Source organism: Polistes fuscatus, unplaced genomic scaffold (genome assembly GCF_010416935.1).
Source record: "Polistes fuscatus isolate 324 unplaced genomic scaffold, CU_Pfus_HIC Scaffold40, whole genome shotgun sequence".
NCBI classification, from domain to species: domain Eukaryota; kingdom Metazoa; phylum Arthropoda; class Insecta; order Hymenoptera; family Vespidae; genus Polistes; species Polistes fuscatus.
This window is the reverse complement of record NW_025113119.1, coordinates 47668-69194: the sequence shown is the minus strand read 5'-3', so window position 1 is coordinate 69194 and position 21527 is coordinate 47668. Positions and strand designations below refer to the sequence as shown.

The window sequence follows — 21527 nt, the reverse complement described above, 5'->3', positions numbered from 1 at the left end:
ACGTCGACAAGTAATGCATTTATATATTACGCGCTTAACGCTACTTCGCCCATTATTGGCCAAAACGACTCGCGAAGTGCGTTCAAAGTGGCTTGCGTACCACCGTGCCCTATTTGATGGTGCTTTTCGCGTATTATCGCGTTTGTAATTGTATGGTCTTTCGGCAATAATGCGGGATGCCTTTGCTCGTATGGCAAGTTGCTCCTTGCCAATCTACCTCCAACTCTTAATATTCCTAAATTGTCTACAAACGGGCTAAGTACGGAGAATGATGCGCAAACCTCTTTACCGGACTTGATTAATTTGATGATCTCGGGAAATGCTTCTTCCTGTATCAATCTAATCGCGATTATTTCCGCGCCTTTCAATTCGTCCACGGTTAACTCACCCATTATTCTTTTCTCTTTTAAATTGCGCGAGTTACGTGCGAATCTAACGCAATACGCGATAATGCGCTTTAATTTGACGAATGAGGAGTACCGTCTAAATAGTTCGAACGGAGTAGCTACCCTTGCGTGAGTTACAATCCTTTTCTTTTCCGGGATTTCGATTGGTTCTAATCTACTATGCGGCCAATTTGATTCCGGCTGGATAAGCCATGCAGGACCGGACTTCCAGAGCTTACTTTCACGGAGTTCGGCAGGTGTAACGCCGCGAGAAATTAAATCCGCGGGATTATGTTCGGACGATACATGACGCCACAGCTCGCGAGCTGTGCTCTCTTGAATTTCAGCTACGCGATGTGCTACGTAGGTTTTTAACGTGTGAGGCGGAGTGTTGAGCCAATGCAAAACTACCGTAGAGTCCGTCCAAAATATTGTACGGCAGAAATCATTTCTACGCAAAGCATTTTTAGTGGCCTTAAAGAGACGCGAAAGTATTAAGGCGCCGCAAAGTTCTAGTCGCGGAAGCGATTGCGTTTTAAGCGGCGCTACCTTGGATTTGGCGCAGACTAATCGTAAAGTGGGATTTTTTCCTAACGTTTTAACATAAATGCACGCGCCGTAAGCCCTTTCGCTCGCGTCACAAAAACCATGCATTTCCATTTCTTCTCCATCACCTGCTACGTTGCGCGCGAACCTTATCTCCTCGAGCGTGTGGAGATTTTGGCGGAACTCCTGCCATATTTTATATATATCGGCGGGGACATCTTCGTCCCATGTTGATTTTAATTGCCATAGCCGTTGCATCATCAATTTCGCGTTGATTACTACCGGTCCTAATAAACCTAGCGGGTCGAATAACTGAGAAATTTCGGATAATATAACGCGCTTAGTAACCTTCGATGGATCAGCTGCTCGCTTTACCGTATAGCCTATGTTGTCTTCGGCCGCGTTCCAATTAACACCTAATGTTTTTATCGTTTCTGACGAATCTAAATTTATGATGTTATTATCTGCGGTATCTAAGTCCTTTAGAATCTCGGCGCAATTTGACGCCCATTGCCGCAAATGCATGCCTGCCCCTGCGGTTATACTTATTAACTCGTCGCGGACTTGCTTCGCTTCCCTAACCGTACGCGCTCCGGTTAACAAGTCGTCTACATAGAAATCTTCCTTAAGCGCGATGGCAGCTCTCGGGAATCTGTCAAATTCGTCGCTCGCGAGTTGATGTAACGTACGAGTTGCTAAAAACGACGCGGAGGCAGTTCCATAGGTTACTGTATTTAATCTATATGTTTTCACGGGATCACTTTCCTGTCGACGCCACAGTATAGTTTGATATTTGCGATCGCGCGGATCAATTATTATCTGCCGATACATCTTCGCGATGTCCGCGGTAATAGCAATAGCATGTGATCTAAATCTTACTAAAAGTGCAAATAGATCCTCCTGTATGGTTGGGCCAACCATTAATACGTTATTCAAAGATTTCCCGTTGCTGGTTTTTGCCGACGCGTCGAACACTACTCGCAATTTGGTCGTAATACTAGTATGCTTTAATACAGCATGATGCGGTAAATAGAATCTATCTTCGTGGGGTCCCCCTTCTATCCTTGTCATATGCCCTAGTTCTTCATATTCGGATAAGAATTTAATATATTCATCTCTAATTTTCGGTTTGCGCGATAATGATCGCTCTAATGCGTGAAATCTTCGTAACGCGCTCGTATACGAATCTCCTAACTGATTTTCTTCCTTAAAGGGCAATCTCACTATATATCTGCCAGTATCATCCCGTCGCGTGTTGCTTCTGTAATGTGCTTCGCACAAATTTTCCTCGTGCGATCTAATACTACTCTCAGCTACTTCCTCAATTTTCCAGAATTTTTCCAATTGTGAGTTCAAATCTACCGTGGCCGTGTGGCAATTAACGCTCTGCGGAGTGCGCGTATTTCCTGTGCTCATAACGAGCCATCCTAGTACAGTTCCTTGTGCCATTAAATTTTCATTCAACCTAATGCTCTGACCTGCGCGCCATAGTGAAGCAAAAATCTCGACACCGAGAATCGCGTCGATATTCGCGGGCTCATAAAACTTGGGATCTGCCAATGGATCCCTGCCGGTATAATCAATTCTTCTTGCGAATTCGTTGCGAAGGCAACCTATTCGTTACAGTGGGTAATAATAAGAATTGTAATTCTAACGCGTAATTTTCTGTTCGCGATTTCAACGTTGCTAATATTGCCTGTTTGACTCTAGTTTCCGTTTGGTTTACGCCAGAAATGGGTACATTCACGTCCCGTTTGGCTATTCGCAGAAGATTCGCGAACCGGATCGTTAAGAAATGTGCTTCGGAACCCGAATCCAGGAGCACACGACACTCGTGCGGCCTGCCGTCGCGATCCAGCAAATGCACCACTGCAGTTAGTAACAGCGCGGGTGCTTGCGAGTGATGGAGCTCTACATGTGCATTCTGCACCGCCGACGCCGTTCGAACGCAACAATTCGTGATGCCCGCCGCTGCACCTTCTGCAACGGCCTCTCTCACATGTAACAACTCATGATGCCTGCCGTTGCACTTACTGCAGCAGCCATTCTTAATACATGTGTATACGCGGTGACCAGCTTGTAAACAATTACAACACAAATTGGCGTTAACCACGATTCTTCTGCGCTCCTCGGGCTCGGCTCGCAGTAGCCGCTCACACTCCGATGTGTTATGCCTCTCGCGACATACGCCACACGAGACAGTCGCGCTTGTGGAATACGCTTGAACTTGTCCTCGGTCGGAAATTCGCGGCCAATTTCGCGGAGAATTAAACCGCGGCTCGTTACGCATCAAATTCCTTGAGCGAAAATTTCTCTCGGGTCCTAACGGTGCGTTCCTTCTGCTATTGTTAATTCTTTTAGAATGTTCTGCCGGCTGGGAGTTTACTAGCGCATTTCCCTGATCGCGCAAAAATATCACAAATTCGTCTACCGTCGGTAAAGCATCTCGGGAATACCGTTGTTCCCATTGAAGCCGTGTTGCTGGATCCATTCGCGAAAGATGTGCGGCAATAGCAAATTGATCGACAAACACTTTTTTAGTCGCTACTAAAGCCCTATAATTTGCGCTTAGCGCATCGGACGCGGCAATTAAAGACGAGGGAAATTCACTGTCAATAGGGGGACCCTCTAAAATAGCTCGTACGTGCTTATTTATTAATATTAACGGATTGTCATAGCACTCGACTAAGGTCTTCCACGCAATCGGATAATTATCCGCGGTAATTTCCAAAACTCTTATTTTCTCCGCGGCCGGTCCCGATAAACATGATTTCAAATATGCAAATTTTTGTATATCGCGAAGCGCGGGATTATCTCCTATCACCGATTGAAACGAGTCCGCGAAACTAGGCCATTCCTCATGCTTCCCGTCAAAACGAGGTAATTGTACCGCCGGTACTCTGTAAATGCTATCTACGGACGGATTGCTAACCGTAGTGCTAACTGGAGACAATAGATTCGTAGTAGGCGCATTTGTGTCTAAAGTGGCTACCGATTCAGCTCTATTAATGATCAATTCCGCCTCCGCCCTGGCGTCGATGACTGACTCGACATGATTGCGAATTTCGTCAACCAGCGTTCCCATCGTTTCACCGGAAGTCTTTTCTATCAAGTCCTCTAATATTGCCACATTCTTATCAACTTTGGAAATTCTAAGCTTTAATTTCATTATATCGCGCGGGTTGGTATGATCTATCTCGCTCACCGCCTTTTGAAATTGCGCGAATTCTTTCTTTACATACTCGAATCTACGTATAACGCGCTCAACATCACCACGTGCACTACTCGAACGAGGCATTTTCACGACAAAAGGCAAAATTAAGAAGAGAAAAGAGGGGGAAAAATACAACTTCGAAGAATGATCAAGCAACAGAAATTACAAAACTCACGTGAATCCTCTGAATAAGGCGTCCCGTGCAGCGTACTCACGCACCGGAACAATAGAAGCTTCTCGGCTTGTAGCGATGATGCAATACCTCCTTTGTTGCTCGATCGGAAGTCTTCCGTTGCCTCTTTCTCCTCCGTTGAAGAAGACTGTATGCACAATAGACGCCGGACGAAGAGTGGGGAGGAAGCTCCCTCGATCCGGCTCGAAGGACCAAAATGTTGTTGCGACCGATGCCTTAATCGGTACTCCAGTGGATAGTAGTGAATCGAAAAATGCCCTTACGAGTGATATCGAGATTCCTTATTAATGGGAAGGAGGATAGGAAAATAAAGAACACAATAACAACTTTATTTGAGCCCAATCAGTACTAAAAAGTACGCTTTATTTGGCTCGTCAGGGAAAAGCCTTTCGGCATAAAAACCCTGGTTGAAAACGATGAAGAAGAATCCACAAATCCGGATAATTCTGGCCAAGTGCAGGACCGCCTTTGTCCCTTGTCGCTGGCCGAACTTAGATGATATGGTATTACGCAATACAAAGAATTCTCCTTGAAGTAGTTCTCGCAAGTCCAGCTAGATGAATCTCGAGCGATGAATCCAGAGTGACAACCGGCGCAAAAACGCGCTGGCTTTTATACCAAAAGGCGATGCAATGCTGCACCAATCACCGAAAAGTCCGATCATAACGCGGCTGTCGATACATATGATTGGCGTGATAAATGTAGTGGGAGAACGCGAGCTAGAATAAAGAAAGAGCCCTTGCAGGCATCTTAGCGCTGCCGTGGTTACCACTAGAAACAGCGATAATGCTTTATCGCACGCGTCTAACGCTTTGGCAGGGCCGACGCGCCTAGGTGCTTCGCCCTACTCACTCGTTGCGTGGGATACGCAACACATTTACTCTCGAACTACCTTTGACTTACTGTGAGCTCAACAGAGAGTATGAGTGATTTCATTTTGTAATAAAAAGTGTTAATTGTAAAATCAGTGATCAGTGTTTTCTACACCAGTCACGTAAGTTTTATCCATTAGTCTGTTACGTTCTTTTCTATTGAAATTTCGCAATATTTTGGGTCACCAAACGATAGCGAATGTTACAAAATTTCTCGATAAATATAAATACGTATCAATGCTATTATCGCTAAAGCTCATTTGCCTTTTCGATAGATTTTAAAAAAACGGAGATATATTTTTTTATTTGTAGAGCACTTTTGAATTGTTTAGTTTTTCAATAGAGGGAGAGATCCTTCAGAAATAGATTATCGTTATAGAATATTATTTACTATGTAAATATAATACCGATCAATCCTTTTTATTTTTCAAATGTCTTTTTATTGTTATTTTATGATTTATACATATTTATTTTATATTTTTTGTATATTTTATTCGAGAATACCCGTTGTTTGGGTAGTTTTCGCCATTCATTTAGTTTTTCGCCATTCTATTTTTGCCATTTATGTTATACATACTCTTTTTTTTGCCTCTACTTAAATAAAAAAAAAATAATGTATATGAAATATTAAATGTTATGATTTCAGCGCACCACCATGCCAAATACATAAAAACGTATTCGTAAGAGGGTTGTTCCGTATTCCCTGGATTAATTTATGGATAAAGCAGTAGCCCGAAAAACGAAATATCCATGGTTCGAATCGTGGTCTAGTATTAAGCAGCCCAATTTTTTCCTAAACTTTACAATATATTTGATTTTTCTTATAAAGAAGTAAAAATATGTTATAAATAATCTCATGAATAGTCATTATCTTTCCCTATAGATTGAACTCACAAGAAAATATTGTAGACTCTAGTATCAACTAATGTCTTCTTTAAAGAGAATCTATTTAAATTATTATGCCAAATAAATGCAGTTGCAGTTACGAGGAATAATTAAGACCAGAATCTGTTAGATAGTAAAAATAATAACCTTGTATAAAGCAGAAACGATTAATATATTCTTTTAAAAAATATTTATTCTAAGCATTAATATATTAATTGTGATTCTTTCAGTAAAAGTATAAAATTATTTAACAGGAAAGAGAACACATTTATTTTTAACAACGCTAAGAATGGTCCGACAATATTATCATTATGAGAGATTCTGCAAGACCGTCTTAATGCTTATTTTACACTCGGAAGGAAACACAAACATAAAATCCTATCAAAAAATTCAATGAAAAATGCAATCTATAATTAGAAGTTTTAAAATCAAATAGGAAATAAATTCTATTACAAAAGTTCCTTTCTTTACTAAATATATGGCATAGCTTCGTTTCAGGTAATGAAAGACTTTACTGTTCATTGATTGAAAGGAAAAAATTAAAGATTATTAAAAACTAATTTCTCCTTTGTACAGAATAAAATGAAATGCTAGCGCGCAAAAATAATATACTTACATTAACAAGCTATAATCAAGATTAGAATATGTTGAAAAGTAAAATAATAATGTTGTACTTGTAGAATACGAAAATTATATTACCCTTGAAAAATATATTCACAGAATTAATAAACTTATTCTTTCTACATAGGTGTTCAATCATTTTACTGGAAGAGAAAGCGCACTACTTTCTACAACGATAAGAAGTTTCTGACAATTCCACCACTATAAAAGATCTTTAAAGACACTGCCCTTATTCACTTACATTGGGATAATTCTTTTGCAGTAATATTCCAATAAAAGAATTGAAGAAGAAGTGCATCCAAGTAATTGCTTATTTAAATAGCAAATAGGAAATACATTGTACTTGAAAATTTTTTATAACGCAAATTGTATCTTCGAGCGTCGAAGCAGGTATGGAAAGACATTATTGTTTATTCACTTACAAGAAAATAATGTAAACTTGTATTAACTAATGTCTTCTTTAAAGAGAATCCATTTAAATTATTATGCGAATATAATGCAGTTGCAGTTACGAGGATTAATTAAGACCAGAATCTGTTAGATAGTAAAATAATAACCTTGTATAAAGAAGAAACGATTAATATAATTCTTTTAAAAAATATTTATTCTAAGCATTAATATATTAATTGTGATTCTTTCAGTAAAAGTATAAAATTATTTAACAGGAAAGAGAACACATTTATTTTAACAACGCTAAGAATGGTCCGACAATATTATCATTATGAGAGATTCTGCAAGACCGTCTTAATGTTCTTATTTACACTCGGAAGGAAACACAAACATAAATATCCTATCAAAAAATTCAATGAAAAAATGCAATCTAATAATTAGAAGTTTTAAAATCAAATAGGAAATAAATTCTATTACAAAAGTTCCTTTCTTTTACTAAATATATGGCATAGCTTCGTTTCAGGTAATGAAAGACTTTACTGTTCATTGATTGAAAGGAAAAAATTAAAGATTATTAAAAACTAATTTCTCCTTTGTACAGAATAAAAATGAAATGCTAGCGCAAAAATAATATACTTACATTAACAAGCTATAATCAAGATTAGAATATGTTGAAAAGTAAAAATAATAATGTTGTACTTGTAGTAGAATACGAAAATTATATTACCCTTGAAAAATATATATTCACAGAATTAATAAACTTATTCTTTCTACATAGGTGTTCAATCATTTTACTGGAAGAGAAAGCGCACTACTTTCTACAACGATAAGAAGTTTCTGACAATTCAACCACTATTAAAGATCTTTAAAGACACTGCCCTTATTTCACTTACATTGGGATAATTCTTTTGCAGTAATATTCCATTAAAAGAATTGAAGAAGAAGGACATCCAAGTAATTGCTTATTTAAATAGCAAATGGAAAATGCATTATACTAGAAAATTTTTTATTAATGCAAATTGTATCTTCGAGCGTCGAAGCAGGTATTAAAAGACATTATTGTTTATTCACTTACAAGTAAATAATGTAAACTTGTATTAACTAATGTCTTCTTTAAAGAGAATCCATTTAAATTATTATGCGAATAATGCAGCTGCAGTTACGAGGAATAATCAAGACTAGAATCTGTTAGAAGGTAAAAATAATAACTTTGTATAAAGAAGAAACGTTTAATATAATTCTTTTAAAAAATATTTATTCTAAGCATTCTTTTACTGATTGATTCTTTCAGTAAAGTGTAAAATCAATGACCAGGAAAGACAACACATTATTTTAACAATGATAAGTATGGACCGACAATATTTCATGATGAGATATTCTGTAGACTGTTCCCAGTATTGGATAGTATTTTAGTATTGATGACACGAATCGAACCGGAGAGCATATTTCAGCGATTATCCAACTACACGACTATTAACACTATTCCTACCGACAGTTCAATATACCTATTCCTACCGCGGCTGGTCAAATGACCGGTCTTTCACAACTTATATTTTTCAATATTGAATGCAGACCAATGGCCAGCTTACCAGTATAAAAATATATTTTCTTTTATTCAAGAGTACATAATCTACATTTTATTCGTTTTCGTCGCATTTTTTACAAATGGGCTTCTCAACTGTACATTTTCCGCATACGTACTTTCTACATTTTAGACAGATTTTGTTCGTCTTATTATCTTTACAATACCTTATCTGACATGTTTTCCGTTCACGAGAACCTGTACTTGTACTTGCGATGGGTATTGGTTGATTTTTTTTGCCGAGCTCTTGTTGGTATTCGATGGCAAGTTCTTCTGCCAATTGAAATAGAAATTCCTGTCTTGTAATTTCTCCTCCCGTAGTTTCTTTATATAACACCCATGCATTTATCCCGGCTAAATCCAAGATATTAAAAAATACTTGCAAAGGCCATCTCCGAGATTTAGATTTTACCGAATAATTTCTGGCCATTTGGTCGGTCACATCTACGCCAAACTTGGTGCTATTATATAATTGAATTGTCTCCGGTGTTCGGGTGTCATTTTTTTCAATTTGTACGGAGTTGTGCATTGAACTGAGAATTAGAACTTTCTTTCTTGGCTTGGCTTTGTAAACTGTAAACATACAATTATTTGAGCGGTAGAGTTTGGTTGAAAAAAGTGCCATGTCGTCATTTTTCAGTTTTGCCAGTCTTGGTAGCTCTTTTCTATTTGCTCTAATTGTCCCAACAATCGTAGTTTTTGTTGCGCCATTTGGTCTGGTCCATCTACGCCAAACTTGGTGCTATTAGATAATTGAATTGTCTCCGGTGTTCGTGTCATTTTTTCAATTTGTACGGAGTTGTGCATTGAACTGAGAACTTAGAACTTTCTTTCTTGGCTTGGCTTTGTAAACTGAAACATACAATTATTGAGCGGTAGAGTTTCAGGTTGAAAAAAGTTGCCATGTCGTCATTTTCGTTTTGCCAGTCTGGTAGCTCTTTTCATTTGCTCTAATGTCTCAACAATCGTAGTTTTTGTTGCTAAACAGTTTTGTTGCTAAAGGTAGGCTGTAAAAAAGTTGTCCGTGGTTATATTTCTTCCACATCCTACTAACGGTTTTGCTAATTTCCATAGTGACAAACTCTCCAAGAGGAACTGAGGGTTCTCTACTTTCATCTTTCCCAAACTATGCGAAAGCCGTTTATTATATTTGCTACGCACTCGATGCTAACCAGAATTTTATACCAAATTTGTCCGGTTTATTGGGCATGTATTGAGTAAATCTACACCTTGCTTTCGTTGGAAACAATTGTTCGTTAATAGTAATATATGGTCCTGGTTTATAACAATTCTGACTGTTGTCAAATAAACTTGTACCAAACTTCGGAAATCATGCAAATTTATCGGTTTGTAACCGTTGGTTTCGTGATTTCTGTCGTCAAATCGAATAAATCTCATAATCTCCGTAACAGTCATGTCTACTCATAGTATTGAGAAAAAAGGCGGGCCCCACTTTTTATTCCTAGAAGTGCTATATCTATTCTTAGCCTCATATTGCGCCGCGTGCATACAGAATTGCAAAAAATGCATATAACTTTGCAGTAGATAGTCCCATTTATATCCCAACACTCTAAATGCCTCTGCCTCTGTGCCCTTTCTTATAAGTTCGATTATATTCTTATCACTTATACAGAAAGAAAATGCCCGTCCTACTTCGCCTTTCATAATATTACGTTTACTGTACCCAGTCGGGCCTGATGTTTTCCTAAAATATTAGACCAGGTGCTCTTCCAGGATTTAGACCCTATTTTTACTTCGTGCCAACAGTTCCGTCCATCGCATTTCTGTCTTACTTCTCCTCATTCTCACTATCGGAACTAACTAAGAATCTCCTTCTTTTCGTCGTCTACGTACGTTCGAATATTCTCTTCGTTCTCATCGGTGTTCGAATCTGTTTCAAGTGGATCATAATTTTCCGTATTGTTATTTTCCATATCCAGAATTTCCTGATCATCTTCAGAACATTCTGCATCGATATCATTTATTCTCTCTAATACATTCGCACTCCTCAAACGTCTTGCCATTTTGGGGACAAATATTCTACAAAATAAAACTAAAATATGAAATGTAAATCAAAATAGATAAAAAAAGAATAAAAGATAAAATGTGAAACTTACTGCGAAGTATTGTTAGTCTTGTTCACTATTTTGAAAATGGCACTTATAACACGTAATACGATATAAAATATTACAAAATAATAATAAAAGACTGCCAAGTATGCTCTTTGTGACTTTCACGTTCGATGCACTCTGTTCGTGTCGCAAGACTATACTGATTTGAATTCGTGAGAAGACGTCTATACACTTCCTTCAGTTACAAGTTTATTTATTTTACGTCATAGTAGATGAGATGGCGTAGAACATTCGAGGATCTTGACCGTATCGGATATCAATCAAGCAAATAAACACCGCTAGCCCGATAGTCGAGTGAGAACTGTAAACACTTGGAAGTGCCGTTAACCATTTTCTGGAAGGCACTTATCGGATAAAATGTGTCATAACTACATTACCTTTCGTTTGTAACGACTTTATAGTTTTGGCATTGAGTCTTAGAGAGAAACTCTTACATAAATGTATAAATCGTACTACCGGTCAAATGACCGGTCGTGGTAGGTAAGACAGACTACAAATTTTTCTCGGAAAATAAACAATAGAAAAATAAGTGAATATTGAAAAATATATCATACATATATATGAGGAAAGTGGTAAGTTTAAAGGCGATTCACATACGTTGAATGTAGGAAATTCCAAATGAAAATTTAAAAACGGTCATTTGACCGGTCCTGGTAGGAATAGTGTAAAAAATCACAGCTCGGTGTAGAAGATGGATCAAAACTAACTCATATCGGGGAGAAATCTCGACCAGGGAAATAATAGACTCGGAACGACAGGTACTCAGACTCATTCGAGACAAACAATTTCGTGCTGAAAGGGAAAGATTGACTCATTCGGGGGGAGTTAAAAGTACAAGACTCGCTGCGCTAAACCCGATCATCGACGAAACAGGCTTGATTCGAGTAGGAGGACGATTAAGGAACACAACTTACCTTTCCAGGAGAAATGCCCAATATTATTACCATCTCATCACCACGTGACCGATCTCCTCATTCGGAAATTTCACGAACAAAATTTTCACGACGGTATACAAACCACCCTATACTCCATTCGACAACGATTTTGGCTTTTAGACGGCAAAAATCAAGTGCGGAAAATTGTACGTCATTGCGTACGCTGCATTTGATTCCGTGCGTCCGGCATAAAGTGCAAAATGGGCGATCTACCGAGATCTTTAGTCCAAGAAATCATCGCATTTTCCCATACTGGAGTAGATTTCTTTGGTCCACTCTATGCGAAAGAGAAGGAACATCGTAACAAGGGTCACATTAAGATATACGGGTGTATCTTCGTCTGCATGTGCATAAAGGCCGTGCATCTCGAGTTAATTCGCGACTTGACTACAGACGCGTTTTTAGCCGCCTTCCGACTTTTTACAGAGTCAAGAGCTATTCCGTCACACGTGTACTCGGATAACGGTACTAATTTCGTCGGGGCGAATAACCATTTGAAAGATTTATATGCAATAATCGAATCGGACGAATGCAAAACGAAGATACACAATTTCGCGACCGACCAAAGAATATCGTGGCATTTTAACCCCCCACTATCACCTCATTTCGAAAGTCTATGGGAATCTGCTGTTAAATCTTTCAAACATCATTTTAGACGGGTGGTAGGAGAACATTTATTTACTATGAAGAATTGTCCACATTAGCTAGAGATCGAAGCTATATTAAATTCGCGACCTTTATGCCCCATTTCGTCAGATCCGATTGATGCTACAGCTCTAACACCTGCCTATTTTTTAGTAGGAAGACCATTTAATATGTTACCAGAGGAAAACTACGAGAACATTCAAACAAACCGACTATCGTCATGGAAACATATTTCTAAGGTGCGACAGGATTTCCGGCGACGGTGGCACATTGAATATCTACGCAAGCTGCAGAAACATCAGAAATTGAGTAATTCTCAATATAAGCTTGAGAAAGAAGCGATCGTTATTCTCATCGATAAGAACCAACCCTGTATGAGATGGCAACTGGGACGGATTGTAGACATACATCCCGGAGAGGACAACGTGGTTCGGGTGGTAACCGTAAAGACTGCCCATGGAGACATCAAACGGAACGCAACAACGATCTGCCCCTTATTAAATGACTGTTAAATATTTTCGAATGTGTATGTTATGCGAAATATTGATACATAATTTAATTTGCGATATTTAAGCTTGTACGTACAAGACGTATAAGACGCCTGGCCAGCGACGTTGTTACAATGTTAAACGATTTGCGGGAATCAAGGAAAACATACCGCGGAAGCGGAACCAAGGATAACGAAACATTGATTCGAGAACGAATCGTTGAGAGACATAATTTCTTATTTATCTGTAAAGAAAGACAGAGGTGATCACAAGGTGAGAAGTCTAATTTCTATTTCTTTTCAACCAGATTCCCCATTGTTGCTGCATCACAGGATACACTGAAAAACGTTGTGGTTCGCCTGAGTGGGTTCCACTTGCTCGTGTCCTACGTGGGCTCAATCGGTCACATTATGAGTGGCAGCGGACTTGAAGATATCTGGGCAGTAACATACGCTCCAGCATCAGTGAAAAAGTTGTTGACAAAGCATGCTTATGCTCGTGCGATGCGTGCTCATATCTTGACATTTACCGCTCTGGGAGTAATGATCTGTCGTGAAATCGAAGGTAAAATAAGTCAACAATACGACGAAGACCTCTTCTCCAAAGTTGGGTAGAGAACCTCCGACTATCGGCGATTGTCAATCAGAACCTTCGATTACTTCGATTACTGTGGACTTGACTACACAAATTGCAATTTTTAAAAATCAAGGACCTACAGCACAATTATAGGTGCAATACTTTGAGTGTATCGTAATTGCGTTGCAATTTATATAGGCCGAACGCTCAGACAACTGGCAATTAGACCTTCAAAGTATTCGTAAAATGTTGCTAATTTTCCATGCTGCAGGCCATTTCAACTACGCTAAAAGCATTCAAATATATCTTCAAGATATGGTCAACATAGAGCTGATAATGACCAACGATGAATACCGAAGGTTCACAACGGAGGGGTATTTTACGGTGCGAAGGTCTTACAAAGCTTGGTGCGGTGTCTGGACAGACATGACGATTGAGCAAACTTTAAACAGGTTCTTCGGTACAGATCTGGAACATGGAAGAGGTGCTACACCTAGTGTCATCGCACGATTTTTAAGAATAATGCCATCGTCGTTCTCAATTATTCAGTGCTTGGAAGATTATTGTGACGTCGTATCATTTACGAGTGAACAAATCGTCGATCTCGCCAACCATAGAAAAAAACGAGACGATGATGACGTAAAGAAATTTAATTTTTGGTTGGAGAAAAACCGTCCGTTTGAACTTCGAACTGTCTTGTGTTCCTTGTCAACGGTGATTGTCGGTGTGTTTACTACAAATCCTTCGGTCATCTTCGATGGATACACCGAGGAATATGTAGGAATAAAATCATACAAAAGATACCGCTGACGACAACGGAACATTGCACCGGATGTCGAGTTAAAAGAGAGCACTATAGTAACTTTAAATCAAAGAAGGTTTCTTTCCAATATAAAGAACAAGATGGGACTGGTGCAGATGCTGTCAGACTATGAAAGGTCTCAACGTAAAAAATGCAGAAGAAGAAGCGGACCCGCTTATAGGAAGGACAGCGATAGAACTAAAACAAAACACGGACCGCGAAGTTGCAGTTGTCGGTAATGACACCGATCTGCTAGTTTTATTCATAGCGTTATCTGATTCCAGTCCTTTGTATTTTTACAAGATATCGCCAGGTGGTAACAAAAATACCTTGTATTATACAGAAGACCACGCACATCTTAAGCCGTATATTTTATTTGCTCACCCATTTGCTGGATATGACACGACGAGTGCCATGTACGGAAAAGGAAAAAAGAGCATCGTGTCTTTCTGCAAAAAAATAACAATCTGCAGACCGCTGTAAAAATATTCAGTGATGCTCGATACGAAAAATTTGCATCGCTGGCCGTGCACACCAACGTGGAAATTCTCTTGGTGGCTTTACCTCCAACGCAACCCGTCCTGCGAAAACACGTTAAACGTACATTCTATCAAATCCAATCATGGTTGGGAAATAAATTAGATGCACGGGATTGGGGCTGGAAGCGATCTGCCACAATCATAATTCCTGTCATGAATACTAAGGGTTCAGCGCCTGACAATTTGCTGAAAATGGTAGGTTCTCAAAAAAATTTGAATAGATTAAATAAATTAATGGTGAAACAAGTCGAATGAGTTAATTCAAGAAAATTAAAAATCGCAAAATAATTTTGTAAAATGTGAACCATATAGCGTTTCTCTTGTAAATTGAATACCAACGTTACCTTTGTTATACATGATTCGAAGAAGAAAACAAAAATTATTACGATATTTGGAATTTTGCAAAAATTTGCACGACTCAATGATTTTTCAAAAAATTCACGATTTTTAAAGTCTATATAAAAATCTATATAAAAAATCATATACATTATCTTCGCACGCAAATTCTTAATCTTTTTCCTTACATGTTTTCTACTTGTCTATGTTTAGGTACAGTGTGCGTGGACGGGAGAGTGCAATACTTTGCATGCAGCTGCCACAAAACAGGGATGCTTCGCACAGATCTGTGCAAATACTGTGGAGGACAATCCTTCTCCAATTTTTCAGTCAGCACAATTGATAATACAGCGGAAATTCGAGCAGAAGAAAGAGAAGAGGTTGACGAGAATATGCAAACAAATGAATTCCTCAATATTACCACAGATATAGAAGACCCCCCCTGAGTTTTATAATTATGAGAAATTTCACGAAAACGATATAATAATCGAATTACCTTTTAAAGCGAAGTTGATAAAAGAATAGATTTTGTGTTTCATAAAAACTCCGACTCATCTTATTTTCGTTAAATGTTCGACCCATTCTTGAGGGATACATAGTTTTCATTTAAAACAAAATACTTAGTACATTTGGAAAAATAAAATCATTTAATTTCTTTACAATTTCAGAAATATCAAAATTAATTGCTATTTAAACCGTTCGCGACTAACTTTGTCTTCATTATATTATACAAAAATATACAAATAAATTTTTGTGAGGCAAAAAATTTATATCAATAATTATACTAATTAGTTTTATGTGTCGAGACACAAAATAATTCATTATTTTTACTCTCGACTAAATAATAATAGTTTCTGTTAAAATGAATTATTGTTTTTCTTTTATTCAAGGTTCATTATTTTTGACAATAAATAAAGAAACATAAGCATCAAGATTCGATTTAAAAACGCCGCGCTTATACGCCGATATATATAGCCCTTTGATTGCTAAAGGCGTATATATACGCCCTCGCAAGTCCATAAATATACGAAAGGCGTATATATAGGCCCTCACAAATCCATCAATATATACGAAAGGCGTATATATACGCCCTCTGTATTTTTTAGCCATAACACTTTATTCTTTCATTATGGTTTTATTATATTATTATTATTATATTAAAATTATAAATTATCCTGTTAAAGTTGTCATATCCTGTGTTACATTATAAATTTTTGATTTTTACTTTTATATACTTACCGATTATTATTGAAGGAATGTACAAAAGTTAAATAAATTAAAATAGCTTAAAAAGTTACTTAATATAAATAAAAAAAATTGATATTTTTAATTTTTTTGCCATTATTATTTTTTAAACCATAAGAACAGCATCAAATTTCCGGGTACTGTTTGGTCACTGTCAGTGTTTATCAGTCAGTGGACAACTAGTCGCAGCGAGTGCGGGAGTGCTGTTACGTAAGTGACCGAAAGCAAAGTGATCATACGATCAATTGTCATCCGCGAGGGTGCGAAGTGGGGATTCGAAAGAAAGGAAAAATTAGGAGAAAAGACGCTGCAAAGAGATGACGAAAGACGATAGAGGGTGACGCATAAAGATGTATGTGTAACGTTAGGATGAGCACTTGATATTGTATTGTTTTTAGAAACTGAAAGATTCTGTTAAGAAGTACGACGAATAACAAAGAGTTAAGCACGACATTGCAAGAGATAATTTTGTTAAGAAAAAAGACATTAAAAGAGTAACATAAAACACAACGATTATTAATTAATAATTTGGATAATTATAGAAACTTACGAATTTATCCTATCCAATTATATCTTTAAATAAATATATATTGTAATATATATATGTATGTATCCTCTCCTTTTTTTCTTTAATTACTTAATAAAGATAAATAAAAATTATTAAAATATTAAAAAAATAATTAATCCAAACCTTACACTGTATAATTCTTAAACCGCATGTCAAATTCAAACCACAGTAAAACGATTTTATCAATGATTGGATCAAACCTTATTAATAGCACTGTGATCTTACATTTGACCTTCTTCAGTTATTATATCTTTTACAATACATTATAACGCTCCTTACCAATTAATTACTTTGATTTGATACTACTTTTTTGCAATCAAATGTTACTTTCACTAAAATATTACGGCGTTTCTTTACTCTACAGTAAATATAACATTTTTCCAATTAAAAACTTTTCTCTTAACAAAATACAAATTTCTGCGTACTATCCTTACGTCCTAGGATTTTCTTTTTACCTGTTAAGCTCCGGATTTTTCTCGTCGAATCTTTTAAATCAGGTACTCGATATAATTTTAATACTTAAACTAAGGAAACGGATGACAAAACAAACATTTCCCATGCTCGTGTCGTACCATTTACAAATAAAAGGTACGTATAACATTGAGTAAATAATTTAGAGATTTTGTATTTATTATCGTTCTTAGGAAATATAAACTATTCGACAAAGAATCAATATTTCTACCCATATGCCCAGATTAATAGAAATTCGTGGATCCGAAGTCGTCTGGACTTCATCTCTAGAAGGTACACTCTTTGTTAATTCTTTAAATCTATGAACCTTGTAGGCGTCAATGTAACCACCCAATAAGTTAATATAAAGGGGACCGTCAGATTGACCTCTTTCCGATTATTTTCAAACTTTGCACACTTGTAGTAGTCCATGACAATATTCGTTGTAGTTTTTAAAAAAGTAGATATTTAGTCGTTTCCAAAAAAACGAGGGTAGAAATTTCGCAATAATTATCGTGTTTCTGATGAAGGCAGATCGATTCCTCGACAGAGAAAATATTTGTTTCGGGTCTGTTTTTATTTTTTGTTTTCGTTATAGTAAAGTATGTTATAAGAAAACAGGAAAAATAATAAAGCTAAACAAATCTTGGGATCAAACAGGCACAATAGTAGCCGAATGCATTGTTGGATATCGATAAACAATCTTAAAACAATATCTATCGCAACGAATGAATTCTTTAAATTACGAAAAGATAATTAAAGATCCAGCCGGTGTAATATGACTGAATACTATGCTGATTTTATTGTAACAAAATAACAATAAACTTTAATTGAAAGTAATTTTGCTTGTATTTTTTTATTTGTAATCACTACCGACGAAATCGTATTAAATTTATGTTAGTGCGTCTGTACGACGAATATTATCCAAAAAATGTATCGTTCCAGGTACGTAAAAAGAGCAAATTTTTGTTATTTATTGTTTGTAATACAATTTATAATAATTAATTATATAACTTGCATAATAATGTTGATTTTTAATAAAATATAACGTTGACAAAAAGAAGAAACTTCACACGCTTTTTAATACAAATCACTTCTCATTTTATTATATTCCCTAAAAAATTAATATAATATACTCTATAGAGAAACAAAAGAAAATTCTTTAAACATGCTTTACAATAACGAAAAAAAAATATAAAAAAAATAAAAAAATAAATATTTTTTTTGTCGAGGAATCGATCCAGCAACATTAAAGGCTCGAGATCATTTAAGCAAAATTTCTATTCCCATTTTTCAGCAATCGGTTGATTATCAAATTTTCTTAAAAAGTATAACGAATATTCTCATGTACTTATTACAAGTGTGCAAAGCTCGAAAAAAAATAAGATGTGTTAATCAAACGGTCTCTTAGTTAGTAAGTCTGTTTTTTATAAGTCCGAATTCTGCATTCCGTAAAATCGAAAAAAGAAAATGAATTTGAGAGTCAGTAAAATACATTTATTACCTGCGACTAGAATTATTCTACTTGTTTTGATTAAACCAGAGCCAGAGGCCTATCCCACCAGCAGCAGCAAAAGGTAAGCATTTTACTTTAATATTTAATTATCTACTTTTACTGCAATAAAACTAAAATCAAGTTCATATTTTAACTACCCTCTTTCCTTCCAGTTTCTCACATTCAAATCTCATCACTCGCCAATCCAGTCGCAATTCTTTAGGTCATTTCCTGGTAAAGACTTCAAAGCTTGACCAAAAATAGACCATACCTTTTATTACGCCACAGGACGTAACACTATCATCCATTATTTTACAATTATTGTTAGTTTCAAGTTATGGTTACTTCTTCTTTTTCTTTTTCTTTTCATTAGGGCTTTGTCCTGTTAAATATTAAGATTACTTGATTACTAAATTATTTACTTCATTCAATACTTTTCAATATTTTCGAGATATATACTATATTTTTGGGTATATAAAATGTTATTTTATTTTACTTTATTATTTTATTATTATATTATTTAATATTTTTTTATTATATCATATACAGGGTATCTCAATTTTCTCTCGCCAAATATTACTAACATACTTTATAAATAAAAATAAGAAAAAAATTTTATATTAACATAGACTTTTAAATATTATATTAAAAAGTTATAATTAAAAATACGAAATGATTGGGAACTGTTATTTTGTCCAAAGTTATAACAACAAATTTGTGATTTATTTACAGAAATGAAAAAAAATGAATATGAAATAAATAATACAATAGGTTACATTTTTCATAGATTTTTGTTCTATATTCATGATAACGGGTAGCATTTTGAAATGAAATTTTATATGACTTTAATCCGTGCGATAGTAACAAACAATACCAGATAATCATTATTTTATATTTTTGTTTACAACGTTTTAATAAAGCATTAAAAATCTTATGTTTAAATGATATTTTGTCTTATTTTTGCTTGTAAAATATATTGGTAATGTTTAGCGAGAAAAAACTACGGCACCCTATATATATCACGATAATGTAATGAATTTAACATAATGTAGTTAGAGAAAGGTAATTTCCTACATAGAGAAAGAAATAAGTTCGATAACAGAAGAATGAAACGGAAGTGACCCGTACTTTAACATCCGCCTGTGTCACACAAACAAAGTGATCTAAAAAACTCACGTCCAAATCAAGACACACCCTCCATTTCTATCATAGTGCAATATTTATATTTCATGACATACAAAATATAACGAACATTTACAAGAATATCCTGTGTAAAAAGTAACAGAATTTATCAAATATAAAACATCCAACGTTAAAAGACGATATAAAACGAGTAGTAATTATTTGTAAATATTTAAATGAGATTGTATGTCGCAGCACAATCTTTTTCTTATTATAATTTTAAATTTGCATTATTAACTTATAATTTCAATAATAATGGTTTATAGTAATCGAACTATTTATAATTTACATTATTGTACGAGTTGTAAAAAATGTAAAGGATAATATTATGACCGACGTGATTTTTGAAAGAACTAAGATTTCTGTTCTAATATGAAGACTCGGATATTGATCAGTTAGATAAAGAAAGAAATTAGTACGATTCGATACGGCTAACCCGTTGGGATATTTTTAAATCTATTTCCCTGGCAGATTTACGTGGAAAAAAGGAATAGAGAGACGAATGAAAAAATAATCTATTCGATATTCAATAATTTATGTAATTATTGACAAAACTTTGTAATAATTTGATCATTAAAATATAAAGCATGGCACCGCTTTATACTTTGATAAAATCGATAGATTTGCAAAATTACAAAATCCATTTTTTGTTAAAAATATTTGCGTTGCACACTTTCAAATAAAAGATCACACTTTAATTTAAACGTTTACGATTTTAATTAATATTGATATTTTATGAAACAACTACGTATTTCTTAAATAAAATTTAAACAATTTAAACACAACAATTTAAAAAATTTTTACTTTTTGTTATTCTAGATTCAACTGATTCCTAAAATATTTGCTTTCAATAGAATCATATCACAGTAGAATCAATATTACATATTTTTATTCAAAAAATGTAAATGAAACTTAATTTCTTGTTCTATAACTCTATTTTTAATAAAGGTGTAAATAGAAACCTTTCGGTTAAGATAGTTATATAAAAAACCGTGCTAGAAATAGTGTTAAAATAAGTGGTGGAATTATTTTTATAGAAAATTTAAATTACTGTTAATGTTTATTAAAAAAAAAAAAAGAAACTAGCGTGAGTACTTATGTATGTTTTTTTACAGTCTATACGCCTTACAACGTTCCATGTTTGTTTGTTATTGACACTTTCTTTTAGGAACATTTTTATAACGATAGTAATAGGCATTACACTTCCCTTTATTAGTTTTAGAAATCTCAAAAACTGAAACAAAAATTCAAATATATACTGATACTGAACAAAAAGCTGCAAGAGATTATAGTTTTATAAGAACTATTGTAAAAAATAATTTATAAATAACAAAAATGCATTCTTTTTTTAATTCTGTTGAAAAAATAATAATGCATATTATTTTTTTCCAGTGTAAATAAAAAGAAGACGATGTCTTCCAAAATCTTTCATGATTTCAGTATCG

At 35.3% G+C, this 21527-nt stretch overlaps 1 protein-coding gene and 1 long non-coding RNA gene across 2 annotated transcripts; both read right to left on the bottom strand.

The window, feature by feature from the left end:
• Positions 1–26: 26 nt before the first annotated feature.
• LOC122521567 lies at positions 27–4101 on the bottom strand. Its single transcript, XM_043642413.1, has 2 exons — positions 2588–4101; positions 27–2499 (listed from the first exon to the last, which is right to left on the bottom strand). The coding sequence occupies exons 1-2, from the start codon at positions 4099–4101 to the stop codon at positions 27–29; spliced, it is 3987 nt and encodes a 1328-aa protein (XP_043498348.1).
• Positions 4102–10615: 6514 nt separating this feature from the next.
• On the bottom strand, positions 10616–11382 carry LOC122521578. Its single transcript, XR_006304796.1, has 3 exons — positions 11199–11382; positions 10807–11122; positions 10616–10729 (listed from the first exon to the last, which is right to left on the bottom strand). It is a non-coding gene; the product is annotated as an uncharacterized LOC122521578 (long non-coding RNA).
• Between the last annotated feature and the right edge of the window lie 10145 nt (positions 11383–21527).

Coding starts and splice junctions, on each gene's coding strand:
- LOC122521567 (XM_043642413.1), bottom strand. CDS start 4,101: ATGAAATTAAAGCTTAGAATTTCCAAAGTTGATAAGAATGTGGCAATA. Junction 2,500..2,587: donor TCGCGAACAGAAAATTACGC/GTTAGAATTACA, acceptor TTATACCGGCAG/GGATCCATTGGCAGATCCCA.